This window comes from Coturnix japonica, chromosome 3 (assembly GCF_054131305.1).
Source record: "Coturnix japonica strain WE chromosome 3, WE-NBRP24, whole genome shotgun sequence".
In the NCBI taxonomy this organism is placed as follows: domain Eukaryota; kingdom Metazoa; phylum Chordata; class Aves; order Galliformes; family Phasianidae; genus Coturnix; species Coturnix japonica.
In genome coordinates this window covers 4,063,859-4,089,971 of record NC_140665.1, presented here as the reverse complement: position 1 = coordinate 4,089,971, position 26,113 = coordinate 4,063,859, and the positions used below count along the sequence as shown (strand labels likewise).

The window sequence follows — 26,113 nt, the reverse complement described above, 5'->3', positions numbered from 1 at the left end:
CTCAGCGCTCAGATAGGCTGCAGGCATCCGAGCCGTACCTGCACTGCCCGCACTGCCCGCACTTAACGGGGCAGATATTAGCGCATTTAGCGCACGGGGTGAGAACGAGCTGCCACCGGCTCTCGGAGAAAGCGGCCGAGGTTGAGGGGCTGCGGACTTTTCGGCTAGTTAAAAAACTCCTCCGAACGTTTCTCTATAGGAGAAAGGGGACTGAGTGCCGGTGAAGGGGAAGCAGCGCTCGCCCCGCTCGGGTGGCACCGCACCGCGGACGCAGCGGCTTTGCGGGGCCGCAGCGCTTTCTCCTCCCGGAGTTGCGCGGTCGTTGCCGGCTGCCAAACCCAGAGCCGGCCCCGGAGCTCGGCTCTGCTTTGTCTCTGCGAAACGTTACGGGACAGCCCCGTGCCCTCGGCCTGACCCGCGGAGATGGTTCTTCAGATAGAAATAAATAAAGCGACAAACAAACAAGCGAATAAATAAAACAAACCCCATCCCGACTGACTGCCACCGACCCCGCTCGTCCTTCCCATCCGCCCCCCACCCCACCCCCTCTAAATAACCTCCCCCCCCTCCTCCCCAAAGCTCAGCGCCGGGGCTCGGAGCGCAGAGTGGAGCGGTGCCGTTCGGCACCCGGGGCTGAAGGGGTGTACAAAGAGCACAATGAGTGCAGGGCCCGGGCGTGGGGAGCCGGGCGCGGGGCTGCAATTGTAATTAAACTGCGAAGAGAAATGGACGCCGAGATTGGTCTTGACACTAATTACCAGCCAGAAAGACATTTATGCAAATGTACCAGAAGCCTCAACTTCTGCGGGGTTGAAACGGAGGGGGAAGAAAGGGAGAGAGACAAAAAATTACCTTCTCTAATTCCAACAGATGAAACCTTAATACTTGTATGGCTTGGATCATCTGGAAAGACACAAACAGCGCGTTTATCCCCCTCCGGGTGGGGTCACCCCCCCTTCCCCCCCCCTCCCTACCCCCCGCCCCTGCCCTGCTTCGCTTTGGTGGTAAATAAAAACTTGTTTTGATTTATGGTGATGCCACTAAAAGTTAATAGCGGCGGCTTTGTGCTCTGCTTAACGAGAAGCGACCTGGAGCTCACCGAAAAATAAAAGCAACGGAGCGACGGGATTATGCGCATCGTAAACATCGGTTTTTGCAAAAGGGAAATAAAGAAACAAGTCCCCCCCCCTAAACGCGGTCGCTTTGGGAAAGGGGTGGAAGAATCCTATTCAAACAGTCCCGCAGCCGTGAGGGGGGAAATAGAGAGCGGGGCGACGGGAGCACAGCGGCGGTGCGGCGGTGGTTGTGGGCAAGGAGAGGGGACCCCCTCCCACCCCCCTTCCCCGCGGCACAGCGCCGGGATGGGCCCGGTAAGAGCGGTGCTAAAAGCGAAGGGTTACAGATCCACGTGAGAGGGTTTCGCTTTGGCACCGCTCGGTGCTTGTCACAGCCCGCAAGGAGAAAGGCATAGAAGTTCCCCCCCACCAAAAAAAAAAAAAGACAAGAAAAAAAAGGGAAGGTGGGGGTGGGGAGAGGAAGAAGTGGTGTTAACTCTTACCAAGTTATCCAGTTCGGGATTAGAGGAAAAGAGGGGTTTCTCTGCTCGGATCTAAATAGAAGAAAGGAGAGGGGAAGTATGGGGATGGGGGGAGGGAGGGAGGGAGAGAAATATACGAGAGATTTGAGATGCGGCAGCAGCACGAACAGACGTTATTACTTCTCGCTTCGTTACACTGCTGGGCCCACCGTGCAACCCTCCGTGCTCCCACCGAGCCCCGAGACGCTGCGGCCCGGCCCGGCCAGCGGGGACCCGAGCACGGGCACTGCAGGGAGCGCCCACAGCCCCCTATTTGGGGGGCCGCTTCGCTTTGCTTTCACCTCCCTCCACATGAGAAGAGGGGTGGGGGGAAACGCGCATCTTTATCTCGGCCGAGACTTGCTTTTCTCATCGGAAATTTATTATTATTATTATCATCATTATTATTATTTTGGGTGCTGTTTCAACCCGGTTTTGCTGACCTGTTTGGCGAACACTGCTATGTCTTCATTGAAAGACTCAGAAGAGCAAACGTCGCCTCCCGCTACCCCGGGTTCCCTGGGCGTGCATGTGGCTAATTCACATTTCTCAAAAATCAGTGCTAAAAGAGGGAACAGGGGGTGTCTGCAAGAAAATACAATGGTCACACACACACGCACGCACACACAGAAGGAGGGATGAGAGAAAGAAAAGAAAAAGAAATTAAAAATAATAATAATAATAAAGAAGAAGAAGAAGAACACAAATGAGAGCAGCACGGACCGAACGCACCGACGCAACCGCCCAGTCCCGAGGCTGCGCCCCCGCGGAGCGGCTCCGAGCGCTTCTCCCCTCTGCCCCCCATATCCCCCCCGGCCCGCCCGCGGCCGCGCATCTCCCGGCACCCTTCGGCCGGGCTAAGAATAAACCCCAGCGGTTCCAGCAGCCATTTTGAATTAACTTTGCCTTCACTTGGAACAAAATAAAAGAGTGAGAAATCAAAAGAAAAACGAGGGCGTGAATGCAGAATAACGACCCCGAAATTGTAATCTAAGGACGTACTCTTTCGTGCTTTTGATTCCCAACCCCTTTTCCCCCCCTCCTCCCGCCTTCCAGCCCCAGGTGGAGGACTTTCTGGGAGTGAAAGTAAGGATAAAAGAGGGGGGGGGGGGGGGAATAGGAAAAATAAAGGGACGCCACCAGCAAAGCCCCTCCAGCACCCGAACCCCTCCTTCAGGACAGTGACACGGCCGGGAGCCCCACAGCCCCGCACGGCCCCCCCAGCTGTGCACCCAGAGTGGCTGCGGGGCCCCCGGCCCCTTCCCTATTGCAAGAGAGGAGAGAGTGCGGGCACACACGCGCCTCGATGCACAGATATCTATTTTCTCCCCCCCTTTTTTTTCTTTCCCCCAAGAACTTCATACTTTATTTTTTCTCTCTCTCTCTCTCTTTTTAATTTAATTTAATTTAATTTTTTTTTTCTTTCTTTTCGGTGTTTACTTTTGTCTTTTCTTTCCCCCCCACACACACCCACCCCCGGAGGGCACAGCAATGAGCTCCGAGAGCCCTCCAGATTGCTGTGAAAGCGATCGAGAGCTGTGATTTCTCACCCGCCGCAGAGCGCAACTCTTTGCAGAGCGATTTTTAAGAGGCTCTGAAAGTTCCCCCACTGAAGCGCTGCAGGCAGAAGATCGCACCGCACAACTCTCCCACCCGACCCGGCCCGGCAGGTCTCCAAAACGTCAAACTCAAATCGTTAAGAGGTTGAGAAAAGCGGAGCAGCTCGGAGCTATCCCCCCTTCACTGCGAGCGGGGCGGAAAGTTGGGCAAAGGCACCCGCGCAGGTTGCGCCCTGGGAATATTTCCCTCTCCCTCGTCCATGAGCTGTTTCCAACTTGGGGGACGACGACTATGTTTTAACGGAGGGAAAAGTAAGAAGGGGGAGACGCGTTGGGGGCGACCCGGCGGCCCCGATCCCAGCGTCGCGCAAGGGGCATCCTCCCCCCCACCACCCCGAGCCGCGCAAAGTTGCGCGGGCGCGCAGCCGCGCCCGGCACCTACCCGTAGATGGCATCTTTATCTCTCTTGAGAGCATCGTTGACCGAGGCGCCCATGGCGGGGGGCATGGAGTTGGCGTGGGCGGCGTGCGGGTACTGGTGCGAGTGGAGCGGCGGCCCGTGGTTCAGGTGGTGCACGGGCTGCATGGGGCGGCCGCCGTGCGGGTCCCCGTACATGGTGGTGGGGATGCCCACCCCCTCCATGCCGCCGTAGTGGGGCAGCTCGTCGTACTGCGGGGCACAGAGCGGACAGGGGTCAGCTGGGGGGGGGATGGGGAGGAGGCGCGGGTGCCCCCTCCTCCAGCTCCGGGGGGAAAAGGCTGAGAACCCGGGGGCGAGGGGGCGACGGCAAAATGCAATTTAACTCGGCACCCCCCGCGACGTAACTCGGCCCGAGCCGCCCCGCCGATAAACTTTTAGGGCCGGGTACCGAACCGGCGGGATGAGGAGCTCAGCGGTGGGGAAGGAGGTTAAAAAAGACGGAGAAAAACCAGGGAGTTCGCTTTCCCCGCCCGGCCTCGGGGAAGGGATTTCTTTGTTAAGGGCGGCGGGCGCGGGTCCCGGGCGAGGGTAGCGCCGTGCGGGGTCCGTGCGGGGTGGGACACGGCTCGGAGGAGGGGAACGGGGAGCGAACCCGAGTAGCAGCGCACATGGCAGCGCCGCTCGCTTGAATTCGAATTAATAAAGGGACGCGCTTTTGGAGCCGCACCGAAAAAGAAATTTTTTAAAAAGGGAGGGAAGGAAAAAAAAAAAAAAAAAAAAAAGAATTAAGGAGGGGGAAAAAAACACAAGCCGAGAGGGGAGGGGGGGGAAGAAAGGAGCAAAAAAAAGTTGCGCCTCCAACCAGCTCGGAGCTGCCCCGAAGGGCAGCGGCGCATCCTCGCAGCGCGGCGGAGCGCTCCCCGTAGCCAAACACGCGGAGCCGGGCACGGAGCCGGGCAGGAGGAGGGCAGCACTGGCGCCCTGGCCCGGTCCCGGCCGCAAAGCGATGGGCCCGAGAGCCGCCCTCGGGATGAGCGCACGGAGCCGGAGGCGCAAACCGGGGAGAGAAGAACGGCTCGGGCCCCAGCACCGCGCCGTGCCCCGCTCCGATAGGAGGGGGAAGAAAAAGCAAAAAAGTTTTTTTCGCGGCCCTTTGGCAGCCGCGTGTGGGTGTCGTTTAAGCAGCGAACCGCAGGTTTGGATACGTACCCTTTGCGCCATCGGCCTGCTCGCTCCCTTCCTACTTCAACTTCTAATAGATCCTCCGTGAGGCCAGCGTGAAAGGAAAGAGACGCGCGGTCCCCCCCCCCCTCTCCCCAAAAACGCAAAAAAATCCCTCAACGTCGCCAACCAGGAAAGCCGCCGGGGAACGTCTTCGGCTCGCCGGGACTCAGCGGAGCGGTGCGGTAATTCAGCATTAAAAAGAGGGGAAAAAAAAAATTAAGAAGAATATAAAAAAAAAAAAAAAAGGAAAAATAAAAAGAGGAATAATAATAATAATAATGAAAAAAAAATTCAAAAATGACCCCCCAAAAAAATAATAATAGAAATCAGCTCTGCCTCCTTCCTTCTTTTTTTCCTCTCTTTCTTTCTCTCCTTCCTTCCTCCCTGCCCGCCTTCTCTCCCTCTCTCCCTTCTCTCCCCCTCTCGTTTCCAAGACAGCGGCGGGGCGAACGCAAATATCCGTTCCCGAGGCGCGCGGTGCCCCTCACGCCCCGCTCCCGGCTCCCATGGCTTTTTGCCACTCCGGCTGTCAATCACGGGCGGTGTCAAGGTGCTGAATGACTGATGGCGATCCGCTGCGTGCGCTCCCACCGCGCAGGACACCGCCAATGTGGGCTTTGAGCTCGGGAGGGATCTCGGCAAAAAAATAAAAAAATAAAGGGGGGGGGAAAAGAGAGGGAAAAATAATATTATTTTTTTTTTGTGGAAAAAAAAATTAAAAAAATCAAAAAATCGGGGAAGGAGGAGGAGGGAGACGAGGAGGAGAATTAAAAATTAAAGCGCGCCGGCTCCCTTTATTATGGTTATTATGACGGCGCTGCCGGCGGGGGCTCTCTGCTCTCTGCTCTCTGCTCGCTCCTCCTCGCCGCGCTCCGCATCCCCCGCCGCCGCCGGCGCGCTCTGCCCCTGCGCGGCCGCCGGGCGAGGCTGGAGGCGGAGGCGGGCGCGGACCGGGGGGCGGGCGGGCGCGGGGGGGGGGGGGACACGCCGCCGCCGCCTCCGCCGCCGCCGCCACCGCGTTCCGCGCGCTGCCGGGCGTTCTCCACCGCCGCCTCCGCCGCGCAGCGCCGGGCTGGAGCAGACTGCGGGAACCCGGAAGTAGTGGTGGCCATAACAGGTCGCGTCTTACACAATGCGCTGGGCGGCGGCAACTCCGCGACCGGCGCAGGGGGGCGCGCCGAACGATCGTCGGTTGCTCGCCGTGGCCGCGCCCCCCACGGCCGGCCCACCCTCGGCGTTAAGGCGGGGGGGCGGCCGGAGGGGGGGGGGAGCCGCGGAACCGCGGCTCCCCCCCCCCTCCGCCACCCCCCCGCCGCCGGCCCCTTTGTCCCGCGGCCGCCGCCGAGTGAGCTCACCCGGCCCCCGGCCGCGCCGCCGCCGAGCCGCCGCAGCCCAATCAGCGTCTCGCCGAGCCTCTATTGGTCGGGGTGGGCTGTAGGGCGCCGCGGGGCGGCGCAGGATGAAGCTCCGGAGTTGCGCCGTACCGTATATTGTAAGGGGGGGGTGGGGGGGTGTACATCAAAAATGGAAAGCTTGAAATCTAAAAGAGTTAGAAATCATAGAAATGCAGGAAGATGAAACTCATCCTGGTTTTCACGCCGTTTCTAAGGTGTCGTTCGGCTCGCCCGCCGATACTTTTACAACGTAATTACCGGCTCGCAAATTGTTTGCCCAAAAAGCTCATTGAGGATAAGGGTTTTATAATCGGCAAACAGTTCCCAGCGGGAGGGATGAGACGCGCAACCCGCTCCGGGCCGATCCTGACGGGCTGCGCGCACCTCAGCTTCATAGGACGGAAGGCAGCGGCCCCGTCTCGGTTCCGACGGCCTCCTTTGGAGCTAAACTAGGACCTGGGGGCTCGCAGAACCCTCCGCCCCTCCCTCCGTCGAAAGCAACCCCCCCTAAAACCGTAGCGATTAACAATAAAAGGGGGGTACGGCTGAAAATACGGCGCAAAGCGGCCTCTGACACACAGCTCAGCCCCAAAAAGCCGCTTCGGGAGGTGCGGTCCGCGCACATTCGCTTATCGGGCAATGAGGCTCCTAATCGGGCCGAATTTCCCAGCTTCGGGAAAGAATTAGTCATAGCTCGAACAATAAAATGTTTTCTCGCTCCGCCGCTGCCTTCCTAGAAGGGATTTGCGGTGATGGGGAGGGGGGGGGAATTAGCATCCGAGTGTGCTCTTTCTCCATTAATATTTCAATGTTAAAACCCAAATAAGAACGGGCAGAAGAGGCAAACGGGCGTGGAACCGCGGAAGAAAGAGTTCGGAAGGCGGCGGGGGAGATAAGCGAGGAATGCTACTGATAAGGGCAACGATACGCGAGGATACCCGAAAAGTCAGCGCCTGTTGAAACCGAGAGGGGGAAAACTGCTTAAAGACCTATTAAAGGGCAGGGAAAGAAAAGAAAACAAAACAAAGGAACCCAAAAAGCGCCCGGAGCTGGAGGTGAACTGCGGGGACCGTCGGCTGCTCGGGGGACAAAGAGTCCCGGCCCGGCCCGAGCGCGGCCCCGGAGCGGAGAGCAGCGATAGGGGAGCGGGGAGCGGCAGCCGTCGGGTGCCGGCCCGAAGCTCGCCCCAAGAGCCGGGCTTCTTTTCTTCATTCAACGAAGGGCTTCGTAAAATATTCCCAATAAAATTTACGGTCGTCTTAAAACTTTCCAAACACCGCAATAAATTTTTTAATAAAATTAAGTGGGAAATGAATTCCTGGCCGGGCCGTTCCGCCGCTCGCCGTTCTTCGGCCGAGGAACGGGGCCGGATAACACGCAGCCCCTAATCTCCCTCTGAGGGTTTCGACCCGCCGGGCACCGGAGCCGAACCGCAGCGTACCGAGCCGAACCGCCTCCCCCGGAGGGAGCCCGAAGTCCGGCGTTAAACCGAACCCCGCACCGCCTCGGCGCTCGGATTCGTGTCCCGCGTGGGTTTGAGCGCACTGTTCCCCCCCGTGAGCGCACAAATTCACTCTCATCGCAGCGCTGGGGACTCTGCCCGCTCTCCCCCCGCTTCTCCGTGCCCACAGCAGAACCCCTCGGGCCGCTGTTGTATCGCCACACCTCTCCTCGAACGAGGAACAATTCCGGGTACGACTCCGCGGTTGCTTAATTAAGGAAAAAGAAAGAAAGAAAGGAAGAAAAACACACACACAAAAAACCCCTCTCTGCTCGCCGCTTCGTACCCGAAGCATTGAGCTGCGTTGCCGTCTACTGGGCGATGGAGAAACTGCAGCCCGCTCTGCCCTCAAACTTTCTCGGGATGCGGAGCGTTTTGGGAGGGAGCTGCGGGCCGGAGCCATCGGGTTTCTCGGGGGAAGCAGCCATAAAGAGACCCCGGGTAGCAGAGATGTGGGGCGAAACGAATATCGTTGTCGGCAGCGCCCGCATTAAGAGAGAGCGGAGTGAGGAGAGCTCGGGGCTCCATGCGAGGGGGTGGGAGAAGGGGGTGAGGAGGACGGTGCTCCTCGCGGGGCAGCGGACAGTGGAGAGGTGGTTGGTGGTGGGGGCTGTTGGATAGGGGGGAAGGGCAGTAAAAAAAAGAAAAGGAAAGAAAAGACAAACACACACAAATCATGCTAAAAGATTTGCGCCCGCTTTCTAAACCCCTTCCTGAGGACTTTTGGCCCGCAGCGGAGGGCTGCAGCCTGCCCTGCTCGGGGGTCTCGGGGCGAGGCATAACGAGGAGGTGTTTTAGAATCATTTGTAAACGCGGTTTTATTTTAAAAGCATTTTGTGTTTTTGTAGCTCCGTTCGCGGTTCCGATGCCGGAGCCGCCCCGCTGCCCACCCGCTTACAGCCGAACCGCAAACCTGTGTGAGCCCGGGGAGCTGTTAGCAGAGGGATCTGCCCCGCACCCTGCAACCTGCAGCCCCAGCCGGGCTCAGCGAGGCTCTCGGCATTGCTTTCGGCCCCTCGCGGTCCGGCTCCTTCCTTCAGCCCTCTTGGGGGAGTTCAGCAGAGGGGGACGTTACCCCGAAATATGCGGTACCTCTCCCGGAGGGTCTGTCCGCTCCACCGGCGCCGAACCCCGCTCCGAGCCCGACCCGGCAGCCCCCGGGGTGACCCGAGACCCTGGAACACAGAGCAGCACCGAATGATGCCCGTGCCCTTCGCTGGGGAGAGACGAACGAAGCGCGTTCCTCTTTTCAAGGAGTTTCAAAGTACTCGCGAAATCAGCGAGGAACAAACTCGAAACCCGTTTGCTAACCGCAATTGGGGACCGGGATTTCGCTGCGCCTCGGCTGAACTGCGGGGTTCTGCCACAGCCTCCCCACCTCTTCTAAACTAATTCCCGTCCCTATTACCCACTCTCTGCCCTGCCCGGCTCACGGCAGCACCGGGCACAGCGCGGCCGTCCTGCAGCGACAACGGGGAAGCGAGGAACGCTGCAGCCCGGGGAAGAGCACGGCCCAAGTGGGAGATCGGACTCAGGACGGCGATGGAGCAGCGCAGCGCTCTGCGGGGCGGGGAACGGCCCCTCCCGGTGTGGTTCCCTGTGCGGCTCTCGGTGCCGCTGCCCGGCTCGGCCGCCTCCGCTCTCCGCATCCCCGGGTGCGTTATCACCGACTTCTGCATCACTGTCTATATTGACTTTACTAAGCGGAGACGCAGAGCTGTTGAAGTAGCCGCTCTCCGCAGCCGCAAACAATTCTCCCGGCGAGAAATAAGAATTAAAATAATAATAACAATAGGAAGAAAGAAAGAAAGAAAGAAAGAAAGAAAGAAAGAAAGAAAGAAAGAAAGAAAGAAAGAAAGAAAGAAAGAAAGAAAGAAAGAAAGAAAGAAAGAAAGAAAGAAAGAAAGAAAGAAAGAAAGAAAGAAAGAAAGAAAGAAAGAAAGAAAGAAAGAAAGAAAGAAAGAAAGAAAAAAAAAGAAGAAGAAAAAAAAAAGGAGTTTCGAAACAGCTTAAATTTGCTCTCGCTGCCCCGTTTTGGAGCGGCGCACGTTGTTATCAGCGCACATCGCCTCGCTCGGAGCGCTTTGCTTCGTGAGCCGCTGTGGGCAAAGGGACGGCAGGGGACAGCCGGGCCGGGCTGCGGCAGGCGGTGGGGCTGTGCTGCAGGGCTGCCCGCATCGCTTTTGGTCTCCAAGGACGGCCGCGAGAAAAGCCACCTCGGGTGCGTGTGTGTGAACGAAGGAGAGCTTTACGTGCAACTTGGGAAACCCCTCTGCTTGTTGCTCATTTTACGAATCCTTTCCAGAGAGCTCCCGAAACTCGGTGCTGGGACAGGGCAGCTCTTCTCTGCTGTCCCTTCTTTGTCCCTCTCTTAACTTCGCCCCTCGGTCAAGCCCGGGGCGAAGTTAAGAGGGATGAAGCGAGGGACGGGAGTAGGGGGTCACTTTGGGGGCTCACAGCCGGGGGTGCCGAAGGGAAACTCAGGTCGGAAGAAGCTCGGCGGTGCTCCCTTCCAGCTTACCCCACCGAACACTTTTTACACCTCAAGCGTATGGGCTTCGGTTAAAGACTCTAATTGTGCTTTGAAGATGGCATTCTCTTTCTGCAACCCTCAGCTGAGTCCCAGGAACAGGCAGGGACCCAGGCAGACACCCAACTCCCCATGCACAAACAGGTTTCTTGTTCAGTTCTGTGTCTTTTTGTTTGTTTGTTTGTTTGCTTTTACACAAAACCAAAGAAACATCTCCTACAGCACCCAGCTCAGCTCACCCCAACAGCAACGTTATTTCCACACATCCTCTGGACACTGTATTTTGGCTAAGAGAGCTCTCAAGGTGCTTTGAGGGGGACTATCCCACAATTCATCCTTTCAGTTCAACTTGCCAAAGATGTGTTCACTCCTCTCTCAGTGCTGCAGTGACCAAAGTCCACTCTTGCTTTACTACACCACACTCCTGGCTGCCGCCAACCCCTTCCTTTTGCTGCGTGTCACCACCACATTTCTTTCTCTCTTTCCACACACATCACACCTCTCTGTTGATGAGGAGACCCTCACGGTTCCACCAGTGCCCACTACATCGTCGCTGCTATTAGTGTTACATTTCTAGTTATTCTTGCTTCTTCCCTCAGCCTTTGAAGTCGTGTAGAGACAATTTGATTCATTAGTACCCCTAGCTCGCAGTAACCTTAGCTTCTGCTTTACTTTCTGTATTAGAAGCACATGTCGGAGCCTGTATGTGAGGGCAAATCTCCACCGGCCAACTTTCCTACACAGTTCAAATCCTACCTAAAATCCTCACCAGGCTTGGAGCGCTGCCTTTCCCTGCCTGGGAATGCCTCATCCCCTCCCTGCTGGGTGATGCCCCTTTGTGAATGGCACGCTTTCTCCTCCTGCTCTTCTCACGATGTGGCACTAAGCACACGGTTTATTCCATTCCCTCTTTCCACTATCCAACACTTTTCCTACAGCCTCCCCTACCTGCCCGGCTCTCTGTCTGCCAGCTGGGCCTGCCTGCCTCATGTTTTCCCTTGGACGGGTTCCTGCTCCTTGCAGAGGGTGCCCGCTTTGAAGTGGTGCTGCACGCTGGCTCTGGAGGCTCTTCCCAGCCGATGTTGCACTGAGCCCCCCCCTCGCCCCCCCCAGACACATCGCCTCCCCTCGCTTTGATCAGATGAAACCCATTCACAAGTGCTGGAGCAAAGGGCCCGTGGGTTCCCAGCCAAAACTGGCCGACATCAAAATATCCTGGCGCTGACTTCAGCTGGGTGCTGGGGCTGGCCAGAAGCAAGCAGAGCCCAGAGAAACAACCACTTTTATGAGCAAGCCCTGTTTGTTTCAATCAAATGAATCGCTCGTCATTTTAAGCAGAATCAATCTAAGATTGGTTTAAATAAAATTCAGTGTTCATGCCCCCCCCCCTCCTCTATTTTCAAAAGTTAATATTATGCTGCAGACTACTTTGCTGCTTGGAAAAGGCCCATTTCCAGGGCCCAGCCCTGCACAGCTGGGAGGTGATGCAGGGAGCATTTGGGTCACATCAGTGCTGGGGATCCAGGAGCACTGTGACCCTGCCCATGTCCTCAGGGTTCTGGGAAGCCTCAGTTGGGGCAACTGTCCCAGCATGCTGAAGTGGGTGAGCTCTGCTCTGGAAAAGTCCGTTTTTGCCACGATTAAATTGTGATATTGAGAAGTGATTGTCAAGGATGGCATATGAAGGGTTTCAGCTCGAAAGTTTGCTGTATACTTTGATAAGTTTTCAAGGTTTTGTGACTATTGGGGGCTAAGCTTGGAAAAACCCTGTGTAGGAAGGCAGCAGCAGGGTGCCTGCAGCCAGGTGCAGTCTGCCTTTCCTTTCACACTACAAGCTGGCCACCAGGAGGACAGATCCGACCTCAGATCTCTGCTTGGCACCCCTGCTCAGAACACTGTGCTCCATCCCCCTAGCTGCCTGCAGGCACCAGATGTGCACTGATGCTCCACATCTGCCCCAGCTGTGGCTGAGCCCCTGACTCCCTCTGTGAGCATCCATCCTGCCCTACATGCTTGCCAGGCCAGCATCATCCCTCCTCACTCTGCTCAGCTCCTGACCCCCTTGGCTTCTTATCAGTTAGCTGGCAGACTTCTTCTTTCCCCCCAGGTCATGCATTTCCCTGTTATTCTCCCTGCCCCTTGTTGCCCTGGCCTCTGGCCAAGGATCCTTCCTCTGCTGCGTTTAGCTTCTTACCCCCCAGGAGGGGAGAGTTTGAATTTGTTTCAACATTTCCTTCTTTTTATTTGTTTTCTTCTGTTCTGCCGAGACTGTAATTTAGTTCTGCTGACACAAATGGTGAACCCCATAGTGGGAATCTACTTAGAAACCCTCTCTGAAGAGATCTGGCTGTATCGCTGCAGCCTCTGGCTGTTTGTTCCCCTAAGGCCAACAGCAGCGAGGGGTTATAAAATATCTCTGTGCAGCTTTACTTGACCAAGAAGGAGGTGCAGTGCTCTGCTATCTGAGTGCAGGTCTGGAACAGAGAGAATTTGCATTCACTCTTGCACGAGGCATCAGACCATCACCTGTTCCCTGTATTTCCTCGACAAATGGTGTCTCATTCCCAGCTTATTTTATGTCTGCACGGGGACACGAAGGCAGAATTTACGTGTGCTGGTGTGCATTAACTCCTGTCCTGACCAGTGCTAATTACTGCTAATGATGTGGGCCAGTGTTAATTCTCTTAGCAACATTACTGCTGGCCATATGCTTCTGAAAGTGCCTTTGGGTGAGGTAGCTTACTTTGAAAAGATATTTATGTGGAGAGTAAATACAGAACAGCTAATATACCGTAAATCCTCCCTGCTCGATTGTGGGCTCTGACGGCTCCATAGCACCAAAGTCCCTGGGTACGAAGGCAGAGGAACCCTCTAGTAAGAACCACTCAATAGAAAGGTGTTGGGATCACCCTGTGTGATCCCAGGAAAGTATTTTTGATCTGGCACTTCTCTTCTCTGAGATAGGAAAAACAACACATCCCTAACGATCTCAGGGGTGCCGTGTTTCTTTCCCCTGCCTTGCCAATCATTCTCTTCACTTTCAAACAACATCCTCCAAACCCTAATTGTTTTTATGCCTTTGCAGCATAAAACAGAAAAGCCGTAAACCCATCGTATTTTTGGAGGCAATGTTTTCCCCATTGTGCCGTAGCATTACTGCCCAGAAGCCTGGCAATTTGCTGGGAGGACAAACCAAGACATACCGAGAGCTTCGGCACTTGGCTGGGTGGCACCGCAGGGCTGGAAGATATCAGTGGGTCACGCACACTGATTTCAGCAGCTCCGCTCTGATTTATCACACAATCATAGAATCACAGAGTGGCCTGGGTTGAAAAGGACCTCAATGATCATCAAGTTTCAACCCCCCTGCTACATGCAGGGTCACCAACCACCTACCAGGCTGCCCAGAGCCACATCCAGCCTGGCCTCGAATGCCTCCAGGGATGGGGCATCCACAGCCTCCTTGGGCAACCTGTGTGACACCACCCTCTGAGTGAAATTTATAGGGCTGGATGCCCCAGAACGGTTGCCTGCCCCTTCCACCTCCCTGCTGCAGCTCTGGACTCACTCCTCAGTTTGTGGTCATTAACAGCAGCTGTCGGAGCAGTGCTTGCCGAAGCACCACATCCTTTCAGAATCATCACGGGTTTCTGCTTTGCCTGGAAATATGCAGCAGTTTAGTTTGTATAAAGGCTGCATGAATAAAAATTTAATCTAAGGCTATCACTGCTCTAACGGCAGTAATTTCTCTTAAAGGCTGTATACAAAGCATACTAAATACTGTCTATAAATAAGACTGTATATAGTAGAGGAGAGAAGTGATTTAATGGCCTTACTGGCAAAACCTTCCCTGCCACTTCTGGGCCCAAATCTGGCTATTTTCTCTGACCAGAACTGACGTCCGCTGGGGAGAACTCAGACCCTCATTTTCAGGTGAAGTCATTCAACCCAAACTTTGCTCTGCAAAAGTAGGGGAAAAACATCTTAAAGGAAATACGTGTTAAGCAGAGAACAACCCTTTCACAATAGAAGCTATGAGGGGATGAAAGTAGATTCTAATTATAATAGTTCCCTAATTATCTGTCTGACATCTCATCTTTCTGTCTAATCCCACTTTTAATTACACAGTACCTTTCTTTTTTTGCCTGTCACCAACTGAAGCACTCTATTTTTCTGACTGTAAATCCTTCTTAGTGGTGATATCAGTGGAGTTCTGCCACTGCCCACCAGGACACACGCTGCATGGCAGGGAACATCCAACCATAGCCTAGGGTAGATTCATGGATTCTCCCTTTCAGAACAGCCCCCTGTAAGCCCTGTGAGTTTTCTCAAGCAAGGAAGCCTTCTCTAAACCATGCAGCTCTTTGAGCTGTGTGGGTTTTCCAGCACGTTGCTCAGTTTTCCAGATTTCTGCAGCTTGGTCTGACCTCCAATGGGGTCCCAGTGCTGGCTGGTGTTGGAATGAGACTTGGCCTTTGAACCACAGCGGTGTGCAGCTTGCAGAGAGGAAGCAATATGGTATCATTGAGCTACCTTATCTCCAGGCATCTGCTCATCAAGATCTCACTCAGCGATTGTGGCTGGGGAGGAAATGCTGCTGAGGATGGGAAGGAAATGTGTGCACAGGGATCCCACTGCTGGCCCACTGCTGGCTTCCTGCTCTGGTGTATCCAAGCCCTCTGCTTCCCCAGAGCAGGCACAGAATTACCCTTCGGGGATGTTGTCGGGCTTAATGGATACTGGCTCTAACAAAAGGTGCAATGTCAGTGAAAAGTAATCTTCAAGGTGATTATTCAAACGCTCATTAAAATGCATTTTGTTCCATCCTTTCCCTTGGCTTGTGTGGGAGGAAACTGAAAGATTCAGGGCTTTGTGGGAAAGGGGGAGAGCTTCCCTCTTCCCTTCAGGTGTGGGAGCGGGGTGTACGGAGGAGAGCCCTTTGGCACATGGGTGGCTTTGAACCAAGGCTTCAAGCCAGGCTGCAAGCTCCAACAGCACCATGGCTGGCATGCATCCTCCAGAGCACAGAGCTCCAGATTGATGGCACCTTCCCTGCACAGATCTGCATGTATCATTCACTTAGCCTTGCTCCTGATGGAGTTAGGTATCATCCTTTATTGAAAATTATTCCTAATGTGTATTTAAGCATTAAAAATGAATGCGAGTGTGTGGTAAGACTTCGGGAATAATTTATAAACAGCTAACATAACATGAGATATGGAGCACTTGGCTGCCCCACAAACCTGTGTGAATGGCAGCACGATGCCAGAGAGAGCTTCTTCCTCTGTGGATGTCTCCTTGCATCTTACTGATCCATCCATGGCTGCTTGATAGCACTCATCTGACATGATGGGGCCCTTGGCAGCCTGATCTGGTGGGAGGCAACCAGCCCACAGCAGGGGGTTGGAACTGGGTGGGCACTGAGGTCCCCTCCAATCTAAGCCATTCTATGATTCCATGATCCTCTGATTCTATGAATCTGTAATCCTGTGATCTGGGGCAAAAAGGCACTGCAAGTAATAATTATCATCTCTTCTTACTAAAATGCTCTTACTTACTCTCTGGAGAGGAGGAAAATCCTTCCTGAGACTGGGGATGGTAGCATGACTGCTTTCTTATCACTCTTATTGAAGACCACTGGAGTTTGCCCATGTACATGTCTAGCATTAAAGACCAAAGACATACTGGGGATGTGATGAGGTGTATCCCATCTTCATCTTTCTTTTTCTCATCATCTTCTTCCTTCCAATCCTCTTCTTCAATGGTGCTGACACTTGCCAAAGAGAGGGATCCGAATGTTAAGGCAGACAAGGACTGAACTTGGCAGCACCTAGCCAAGTGCCTTGTTAGTGTGCATTTCTCTCCCTCTGCTTTCACTCAAATATTGACTGGCCTCATCCGTTACTAAATGGATTGTTTAGTTTCAGTTTTCAACACTTCATTCCTTAGCTTATTCAAAGAGGTTCTGCTGGGTGGACCAGTTGTGAGAGCGGCTGCCCTTTGGACAAATTTAGCTCTGTTAGTCAATTATTATGGCAGGAAGCTTTTTCAGCATGCTGAACCATCCTGTGCAGGCTACTCAAGTCCAAGAGAGGGGCACTGTCTACTAGTTGGGCCCCAGATTCCCTGAGGGTGCTGGAAGGACTCTGGCACATGGATAACTTCCTGATAACTAATCAAGAGAAACAACAAGCAGGAGATTTTCCACTATCTTGCAAAGGTTTCTAAGAGCTGATGCCGGCTCTACTCCCCAAAATAAGGCCCATGTGCAGTGCTTGCTCTTGCATTACTTGCTCACCCGATGCAGCTCCATTTAACAAGAACAGGGAGGGCGCAGCCCCCGGACACTTCCTTTTGTCCATATCCTCTCAACCCTTCCCTGCCAAGGCTCTCAGACCAGTGTGAAGTCATTTCCCCGTCTGAAAAACAACTGCTAGAGAGCAGCCTCCAGCATGTTTGAGGCCTTGAGGAAAGAGATGGATTCCTTCACTGCCAATGAGATACTCAGGCAGAAACACTCTTGGCAGAAATGTATGGGTTTTCTGGCCCTATCTGTGCCTTTGGATACATCCCGTTACACAGGGTGATGCAATCCTTGTTATCTCAATAGAAACTCAAGTTAAGATAGCCCTCATGTTTTTCTGATGGCCAGATGTTCTCTGTAGCACTACAATTTACTGTATTACACCCTTGTTGATACTACCACTCACTTCATCTTGGAACAAAATGTAAAGAATCTATTAATAAGGAGCAATAAAGGTCATTATTTCTGCTCTTTAACAAACAAACACTATTAACTGCTCTACTTGTCAGCCCGTCTGGAAGCTGCTAAGTACACTGTCTTGCAGAAATCAGAGCAGAGCATTTCCTTCAGCAAGTACCCATAGCTAATCCTCTCTGGAGCCACCTGGAAGCTTCACAGAACAAAACAGACTCATCCATGACATTCAAAAGTTTGCCATAAGTCATGAGAATTTGCATGCAACCCTATGGCCATTGGCCATCCTGCAGCTTTCTGAGCAACTGCTCCCCTGTCAGGGTCCCAGACCCAGGGAGCGACATTTCTGCACAGAGCTACTCCTGCTTTGCTGAATTACTAGGAAGCTATGCTTGGCACAAGCAGAACATATAGCTCTCTACAACTACGTGAAAGGAGGTTGCATCAAAGTGGGGGTTAGCCTCTTCTCCTGTGCAGGATGAGAAGGAATGGCCTCAAGTTGCACCAGGGGAGGTTCAGGTTGGATATCAGGAAACATTTCTTCTCCTAAAGAGTGGTGGGGCACTGGAATGGGCTGCCCAGGGAGGGGATGGATTCACCATCCCTGGAGGTGTTCTAGAAACATGGAGATGTTGTAATAAGGGACACGGTTTAGTGGGGAAATATTGCTGGTAAGTGAATGGTTGGACCGGATGATATTGGAGGTCTTTTCCAACATTGATGGTGCTATGACTCTGCAATTCTATAAGTTTCAAATTGTCGAGATTTGATAGCAGGCTTTCAAGAAGACCTTCCAAAATTAATTGTGCAGTGTAAAGCAGTAACCTGATCTCCACTGTCTTCATACCTACACTGCCAGTTTCTCAGAAAACACTCTCTCCTACCTCTCAGTACAAATTGCTCATTATATTTACCTTAGCAAACATAGGTAAACTCTCCTAATGCCAGCCTTCCATACCTCTCAGACATTGCTGCAATGGGCACTGTCTGATGAGTCCCACTAATCATTGCTATCAGTCACTCCTCCTTCCTGCTGCGGCCCTTCCCACCCAAGGATCCCGAGGGCCTCCAGGATTACCATGTGTGCAGTGTGTGGTACCTGGTGGGCTGCACAGGTCAGAAGGATCTGTAGCATGGCTCCTAGCACACGCCAGCGACTTGCTGGCAATATTAAACCCAGCAGTTCGAGCCAAGAGCAAAACACAAAGCCTGCGCTGGAATCAATTTTCAGGCTTTTTTGGATGGTTCCATTTCACTTCTTTCACAAAATAAATCAGTGTCTGCAGAGCAGTGCTGGGCACAGTGGTTTGGCCACAGGATACAGAGCTCAGCCCGCGGGCAGTGCTCCCACAGCTCCCCACGGCTTCACCCACACTGCATTAACACACAACCGGGAACAAGGGCTCCCTCACCCTCCTGTTTATTGTTAGAGAAAAGCTTCTGATTGAGATGGAAAATGCTCCTTGGTCACCCCCAGGGCTGGGAGCCCCTTCTTTCTCACGCTGGTCCTGGCTCCAGACCCCCCCCAATAGCTCAGCTAATGCACCTATTTCTCATCACGCATCCCGCTGCCTTACAAAAAGCCAATGAATTATTCTTGTTTTTAGTGCAACCGCTGAAGATATTTCAAAGCGAAAAGGAATTGACCCAACCTACTGTGCACATTATTTATTCAGAGGTAGTACAAAAACGAGTCCCTGATGTTACTAAAACAAATCCTAATAAGTACAGAGAGCATCAATTACAGGCTTCCCTTTATAGTCCTATATATCTCTTTCCCTTTCTAGAGATAGTATCACATGTGAGGGGGCACCGTGTTGGCTTTCAAACCTATTGAGCTTTCATAATTATAACCTCTGCTTTAACCTCTTTTATAGGACACACTATACCACCTCACGTTATGTTCCTTGAATCCCAACCAACCCTCAGAGAACGCGCCTTTAAAGCTTGCTTCGTCTAAGACGAGCAGAGAACGGGAAGCATTAAGCATTCATAACGCTGTGCATACACTCCATCAGGGTGCCCAAGCAACATACATCTTGGGAACACGCTTGGAATCTCACTGTAAGCTCAGTAAATATTCAGCACGCACATACTCTGACATAATTAAACCAGGAAAGTATTAATTGCAGTGGAATAGATGGATTTCTTTTTTCTTCCTTTTCTTTTGTTCCAGTCTGTATGGAGCGTCCTTCTATTTAATCAAAAAGCTTGGGAAGACTCCTCATCTATCATAAAATTTTTTAAGGACATGATTAATTCCATTGTTTAAATTCTGTTTTATTGCCATAAGAAACTCTCATAAATGATCCCGCACCTTTCTCCGCCATCATTTCCTTCTAAAGTAATACACTAATTAATTTCAATTAAATATATGTAAAGGAAGATATATTTTGAAAAATGCTTCTCCCATGCCATTTGTTAATATATTGAAAAAGTGTAAACCTTGGAACATTTAGCATAGAAAATATTCATTTTTGGTAATTTCTCAAGGGGGCAATTTATTAAATGAAAGGCTTTTAACATTAGCTAAAAGCAGCCCTGTAAATCATGGGTGTCATCAAACTGCTTCATCACTTCATTAATTTAAAAGATTATTATATGCGTAACTGACATAATTTTGAACAATGTTACATGGTTAATTTATTAATGTAGAAAAGCAGAAATGACATGCTGAATTGATTTATTATTATAATTGTATAATTTTAGGACTTTTCTCTGTGACTTTCACCAACTGAGCAAATGATTCAGGGCAAAACTGTGCCATTGATTTTTTCCAAGCGTGGCTCCTCCTTGATGTCAAGTGGGGACGGCAGCTTGGAGGAGCCAACCCAGCCTGCTTCTCTGCCTTCCAGCCCCAGCTGCAAGGCCTCCTTGACCAGCTCCGGTCACCTTGGCCTTCTGTTAATTTTAAAGTGCTTTCCTTTGTCTCCCAGGGGCCAAAAGCATTTACAAGGTATTGTGGTTATACTAGAAACCACCTCGAGTGATGTGTTCCTTGTTGGGCCCTCACTACAAGAAAGACACTGGGGCCCTGAAGCATGTCCAGAGAAGGGCAGTGGGGTTGTGAGGGGTCTGGAGCACAAGTGTGATGGGGAGAAGATGAGGGTTGGACTGGGTGATCTTAGTGCTCTTTTCCAAGTGTACTGATGCTATGATTCTATGATAAAAGCCTGGTTCTGGGTAACTGTGAGCTTAAACATGCTCATACCATTGGCTCTCCCCATGCACAGAAAGACATTGTTGGTGGAGCTTGCTCTGCCCCACCGAGGAGCATGGAGCCCCATGGCTCATGCAGAGCAGCCCCCAGCACTCTTGGCCATAATTCTATTAGCCAGCAGTTAGTGCTGGCTTCCTGCCCGAGCCTAATATGTGATGCAGCATCACTTCTTTGCTAGGCGCTGCTTGGAAGCACGATTCAAGTTGGATTCAATAATACCACACCACATTTGGGATTATTTTTAGATGGAAATGATGCATGACTCCGAAACCCTGCAAAGCCAGTAGAGCATTCCTGTTCCAGCACAAGTGTGGGTGGGCGTGTGCGCAGATTGCATTCAAGAAACCTTGCTCTGAAACCTGCAAAGGAACACGGCATGGATTTAACCAAACAGGGCCCTAGTTCTGCTCTGCGGTCTTCTTTTTTTGAGCTGAACTCTCACAAAAACATCTCAAAGTGTTGCCCATGTTTTGGCCAAGTTTCCATCCCCACAGCATCAACTGCATTGCTCCAGTTGTGCTGAGACGTGGTGGGGTGGATGCAGGGTGACTGCGCAATGCTGCTGCAGCATATTTGCACCATATGAAGGAGTGAACACTTTCAGCAGCATGACTGTCTTACCCCAATGTCTCCAAGCCTCTCAGCTTTGTGCATTTTGTTTATTCCAAGCTGTCTTTGGTTGACTAGACTCAACAGGTCTGGGCTCTAGGAGGGACATCTGAGATGCCAATAATGACACCAAAATCAAAGGAGTGCCCAGCGGATAAATTTTAAAATGCAAATTAAAGACTATAGTGTTTCAGAGCCATCGTTAAGGATCCTGCATCAAAAAATGGTGTCACAAGAGCATTCTGGGCAATTACAGACAATTTTTAAAAGAGTATTTTTCTTTCCCTGTAATCTTACATAATGCCTTTCATATGTAATACCTAGAGCGCATGCAGTATGCAAAACACTCTACCAACTGTATACATGCAGAAATCATTTCACCATTAAACGCAGCCATGCCCAGGGTGCAGAATGGTGACCAGATGGGTTGAGCGAAGCACGCTGCACAACTAAAGTGCAGGGAATGTTTTAGCGAGGGCCACTGGGGCAAACCCAGGCTCCTAGGAGAGCACCACATGCTTGTCAATGCACACAGAGCAAAGGCAGGGCCCTGATTTTCAGATGCTGCCCCCCAAGATGCTAACAATGCAGAAAGGCATCCTTCGTGCTATCGCTCATGTATATTATCCCACTCTTGATAGGATATATTATGAATCTCCAATTACCTCTGGCATGTGTGAGGTTGACTTTTACTTTTTATGATGGTCAATTTTTATTTTATTTTTTTCTAAGGGTGTCGCTAAGGACATAGGGAAACAATTTAGGAGATTAAAAAAAGAAAGAGAGAGAGAAAAGATTCGAGCCAAATGCTTTCTTACAGGAAACATTTATTTGCACAAGAGCGTCTCATCTAACAAAGTTCCACCATATTCTCCCACAACAGACAGGAACTCATCTGTATTAGCATTTTAAGAAACGAATCCTAAAGACCAGCAAGTGTCAGTAAGCTGTCACAAGCAGGATTGATGGCTCTTCACAGGTCGCTTCTCACATGAGTGCAAATGACTGTCCGTCAGTTCATCACAGGCATTTTGGTCAAAACAAACTTTTCTGATTTTCACACGGCCTTTAAAATCCCAACTGAAGCAAAGCTGAGGGTCTGATCCTGTCCCGCTGCAATCAGTGGCAGTGCTCCTCTTGAATCTAAATCAGAATCCCAGCATGAGCAAAAGGACTATCACAATATATGCAACCTCATTTTTCAGGTCATGTCATGAGGTGAGAGTGAAAGAGAACTGACTCGTCCCAAACCAAAACACATGTCCTATGTGACCTGGAATGTATATGTACCAGGCAGGAAGAACTGGGCTTGATCTGACTTTTGTCTCATATTTAGTGCTGCAAACATCCACTAGCCTTATTACAAATTGCACTTTGGTAGTCATAATTAGTAACCACATGACTCTGTTCTACATGTGATGTTCTCAAAATCAGAAAAACATGGAAGAGTGGAAGTACTCCATTAATGCACTTTCTGGATGTTCTATACAACCACCATATGACTCTTAGTTCCCCATTCTCTCTTGATGCAGAGAGATGCCTATCTGGCAAAGGAGGATATTTTTCCCTATGTGACAGCTCAGTCATAGATTTCCTGGTTGTGAAGACCACCACTGTTGGTGTCTCTCAGTTTGCTCTGGGGAGCACTGCCTCCAGAATGGAGGAAATCTGGAAGCCTCACTCACCTTAAGCTTAAGTGGGTAAATCTGGAGATGTAGTAAAGACAGCAACAAAGCTCAGGTAAAGTCGCACAGCTGCACATTTCTAAGTCCACGCTTGACCCATAGAGCAGATGTCACCGAGATTACAATCACTGGCAGCAACTTAATTCAGATCATTGAATATCCATAAACCTCCCAACACGAACCAATGTGAAGTCAAACAGAGCATCCACATCATGTCCTGGAGACAGCACCCCATCTACTTATGCCCAGCCTTTACAGATGTGTCTCCCACACAGTCTCTCAGACAGTTACTGAACAGTCTGCTCTGGAGCTTAACTGTTTCTGATACAAATTTCTCTAGTATCTAATCTCAGTCTCCTTTACTGCGTATTAAATGGATTATTTCTATCCCATCCCTCAACAGACATGGATAAAAATCTGACTGCCCTCTACTTTCTACTTGGAAATCAAGGAAGGCTGGCAGCAATCTCTACCTCAAAAATAATCTCATCCTATCAACCTTTTTGCTCATTTCATTGTGAAATTATAAAAAAAACCTAAATCCTCTCCAGAGCAAACTATGCTTTCCCTGCTTCTGCAAGAGGCAACAGGGCAGGTTGAATTGCCTATGAGAAAATGGCAGAATCAATAAAGCAGGCTGTGCTCCCAGAGAAGATTTATGGCCAAGGCAATAGCAGCTGTGCTGTCTGAGTGCTTCTACTGAAAAGCTGTAGGGCACAGCCAGTCCATCCATGCCCTGCCAGCAGCAGGCTGTGGTGTGGCCGCCACTCCTCCACTGGGAAGGAGGGCTGGGTATGGGCAATTAGTATTTTTCAATAGTGGTGCTGGAGCCTGATGGAGGGAGAAGTGAAAACAAACATAAAATAAAAGCCAGGCAAGAGGGTAATATTTCCATCATCAAAGCAGACATGCTGCACTGCGAGTCCTTTGAGCAGCACAAATTTGATGTGCAAACCCCTTTGAAAGTGAAATCTTTGTATGAGCATTTCTCATAGGATAATTTTAAGCTTCAGCACTTCTTTTCACAGGGGCAATTTTAAATCTGGAACCATTCATGGCATCTAAGATCATGGAGTACAATTTCTTTCGGAACAGGGGCTGATTAATCTCTCCTGCATACTACTATAAACATTTCTGCTGAGAAAACTGTGTTCATAAGTAGAGGTTTCCATAGTCAAACAATACATATGCTTGGGAGGACAGGCCAGACTTCCACCAGGACAATCAACCCCATGAACTGGTGGGCTGGCACCAGTGGAAGGGTGCTCTGAAAGCTCCCTACTTCGCTCTGTCCTATCCTCTTGGACAAAGCCACCAGTGATCACTTCTCCAGGGGACACCTGACTCGGTGACGTTGTCATGCGAACTCATTACTTGACTCATTACATGGCATGATAACTATGTTATCAAAGTGAAAACTCTTTTAATGTACCAAGGGAATGGGCCAAAGCAACACACTTGAGCATTTTTCGTGCTTGAAAAGTGATGCTTCTAGAGGGATATATAAGCAGTTAAGAATTATCATGATTCACATACACGCTGATGAAAAAGAAGATATCACAGAACTCAAAACAAACCAGTAGGACAAGAAAACCCAGCAAAAACCTTAATTCTGCCTCCCTCCCTTCCCCCAAGGTTAACAAAAACTCTCCAAATCAAGAGAGACCGCACCAGCAGACAACTATAGGAGGCTTTACATTGATGTTTTCTTTCTTTGAAAGGGCCTTAAATGCCTTTCTCATGTTTTTACAAAAGCTTTTACGTTTTTGAGGGGTTCTCTTTCTGTCTGAATGCCACCACTAGCAAAGGAAAGGAAATTCTTCATGTCCTTTTGTTGAAGCTACGGCAAGGGCTTCATGAGAAAATTCCACACGCAAGGAGTCCCACACGGGACTAGAAGGAGGAAAAAGCAACCATGGCACAGGAAACAAACAGATGTTTCATTGATGGCAGCATCAACAAATCAATATTGATCAATAGCAAGATCTGTCCATTACCCCCAGAGGTGACTGCCTAGATGATTTTCCCAAGACCTGCCTAGGCTGAAATCCATGGGGATTTGCATATGTGCAAATGGGCACAAAAGCTCACCCTCAAATGGCAGTCAATGAGGCCAAACACTCTTCCCACCCACCTGAGCATATAGCCTTGACCTGTAATTAGTAGAAGACCTAATTCTTAACTTTAGTGTTAGATCTAGTTTGCAGAAAGCTAGCTGTTACTCCTTGTTTTGGGTGCCCATCCCCAACACCTAATGATTATCAAACCTTCACAGGCCTTGCTGAAGACATCCCCCAGAAGTCACTCAACCCACAACACTCCTGTTATATCTGAGTTGCACTTGAGGAGAGCAGAGAAAAGAAGTGGAAAAAAAAGTCAGTAGTTGGGAATAGAAAGGAAGGGATGGATTAAATGGAAAGCTCTGGCAAGACACAGCCATAGGGAGTTAATTCACCGTGGGCACAGCAACTTGATCGAGGACTGAGTTTAAAGGGTTGGAGTGTAGGAGACAGCTGGGATTCAGCTGGTGATGCTGCTGAATTATACTGCTCCAGCACAGCCAATAAATGACACCGGGATGTGTTTTATATATATATACATATGTGTGTATATGTATACTTATATATGTACATATATATATACACATACACACGGACATACATACATACATATTTTTAAGGGACTCGTACAGGAAATTTTTCCTCGCTGCATATGAAAGCCGTTCCAATTCCCCGAAGTAAGAAACTTGGCAAGTCAATTACAAGGAAAGTAGAAGTGCTGAAGCATATGAACAAATTTTAACAACATGCAAGGGTAACTTTTATTGCCAACAGTAGATGTACGTTGGAATTTGAGGGAGGAAAAGAAACCCTGATGAAGTGGCAAAAAATGCAGTTGTTTTTCTTTATCTACAGAGAACACTGTGGTTTCATTTGCAGATGAATCACTTTGTTGTGATTTATTCCGTTTGTAAATGGATCTGATTTATTTTCCCAGGGGATTTGAGAGATTTTTAGTAAAGCAAGTTACTGAGCTGGCTAAAATGAGAGGAAGCATAATTGCACTGAAATGTTTGAAGAAGATCAAGTTAGGGTGTCACCTGCCAGAACGTTTTGGCAACAAAACAGAACTAAATCCAAGAATATAGGAACATAAACACAAAAAATGCAAAGAAACCCAAAATAAACTGATCCGAAATGAGGGAAAACTATGATCTGAGCTAACCAAACACAGACCTGCCAGTTGTTAGAAGACAGCCTATAAAGGAATGTCCTCCTTTGGTGCATTCAGTTCTTAGGCACTGCAATGTTAACTCTGCCAAAGCAATTAAAATGCTAAATAATCAGACCTGGATCTTATTTATATGGCATGTGAACAGAGTAAAAGAGAGCGTACGGAAGGTGTGCTGTACAATGAGATGCGGTTTGTTTCCTATCACAAGTGAGCTGGTAATGAGATAGTTCGTATCACAGGAAAGACGTTAACAGCCAGCACATTTACCAGCTTCAATAGCTTTCCTGCACCCACAGTCTTCATTTGGTTATTTTGTATCCTGCTGAGAAGACGGGAGTCAAAGATTCCATCCAAATCTCAAGGGTGAGTGGAAAGATACTTTGGTTAACTCAATGGAAGTGGATCTGGAACTTTCCATGGTGACACTGTTATACTGAAACATG

General features: G+C 50.5%; 3 protein-coding genes across 6 annotated transcripts in view; all 3 read right to left on the bottom strand.

The window, feature by feature from the left end:
• The window catches only part of MEIS1 (Meis homeobox 1), a 94,422-nt gene extending 88,575 nt beyond the window's left edge, over nt 1-5,847 (bottom strand). For 2 of the 3 annotated variants that reach the window (XM_015856540.3, XM_015856539.3), the window contains exons 1-5: nt 4,765-5,847; nt 3,578-3,804; nt 2,020-2,161; nt 1,559-1,609; nt 853-903 (exon numbers count right to left, since the gene is read on the bottom strand). In XM_015856540.3, the coding sequence (XP_015712026.2) occupies nt 853-903; nt 1,559-1,609; nt 2,020-2,161; nt 3,578-3,804; nt 4,765-4,776 (483 nt within the window). In that variant the 5' untranslated portion in view covers nt 4,777-5,847. The remainder of the gene's footprint in view (nt 1-852; nt 904-1,558; nt 1,610-2,019; nt 2,162-3,577; nt 3,805-4,764) is intronic. The other variant, XM_085540929.1, reaches the window with a different exon arrangement.
• Nucleotides 5,848-6,435: 588 nt separating this feature from the next.
• On the bottom strand, nt 6,436-8,077 carry LOC146761226 (uncharacterized). The gene is made up of 2 exons (XM_085540930.1): nt 7,961-8,077; nt 6,436-7,882 (listed from the first exon to the last, which is right to left on the bottom strand). The coding sequence occupies exons 1-2, from the start codon at nt 8,075-8,077 to the stop codon at nt 7,433-7,435; spliced, it is 567 nt and encodes a 188-aa protein (XP_085397056.1). The 3' UTR covers nt 6,436-7,432.
• On the bottom strand, nt 7,433-9,462 carry LOC146761225 (uncharacterized). Of its 2 annotated transcripts, none has more exons than XM_085540931.1 (2): nt 9,087-9,457; nt 7,433-8,849 (listed from the first exon to the last, which is right to left on the bottom strand). In XM_085540931.1, the coding sequence occupies exons 1-2, from the start codon at nt 9,351-9,353 to the stop codon at nt 8,730-8,732; spliced, it is 387 nt and encodes a 128-aa protein (XP_085397057.1). In that variant the 5' UTR covers nt 9,354-9,457; the 3' UTR covers nt 7,433-8,729. The 2 variants fall into 2 exon arrangements, with proteins under 2 accessions (XP_085397057.1, XP_085397058.1); XM_085540932.1 differs by having other exon boundaries at nt 8,473-8,849; nt 9,108-9,462.
• Between the last annotated feature and the right edge of the window lie 16,651 nt (nt 9,463-26,113).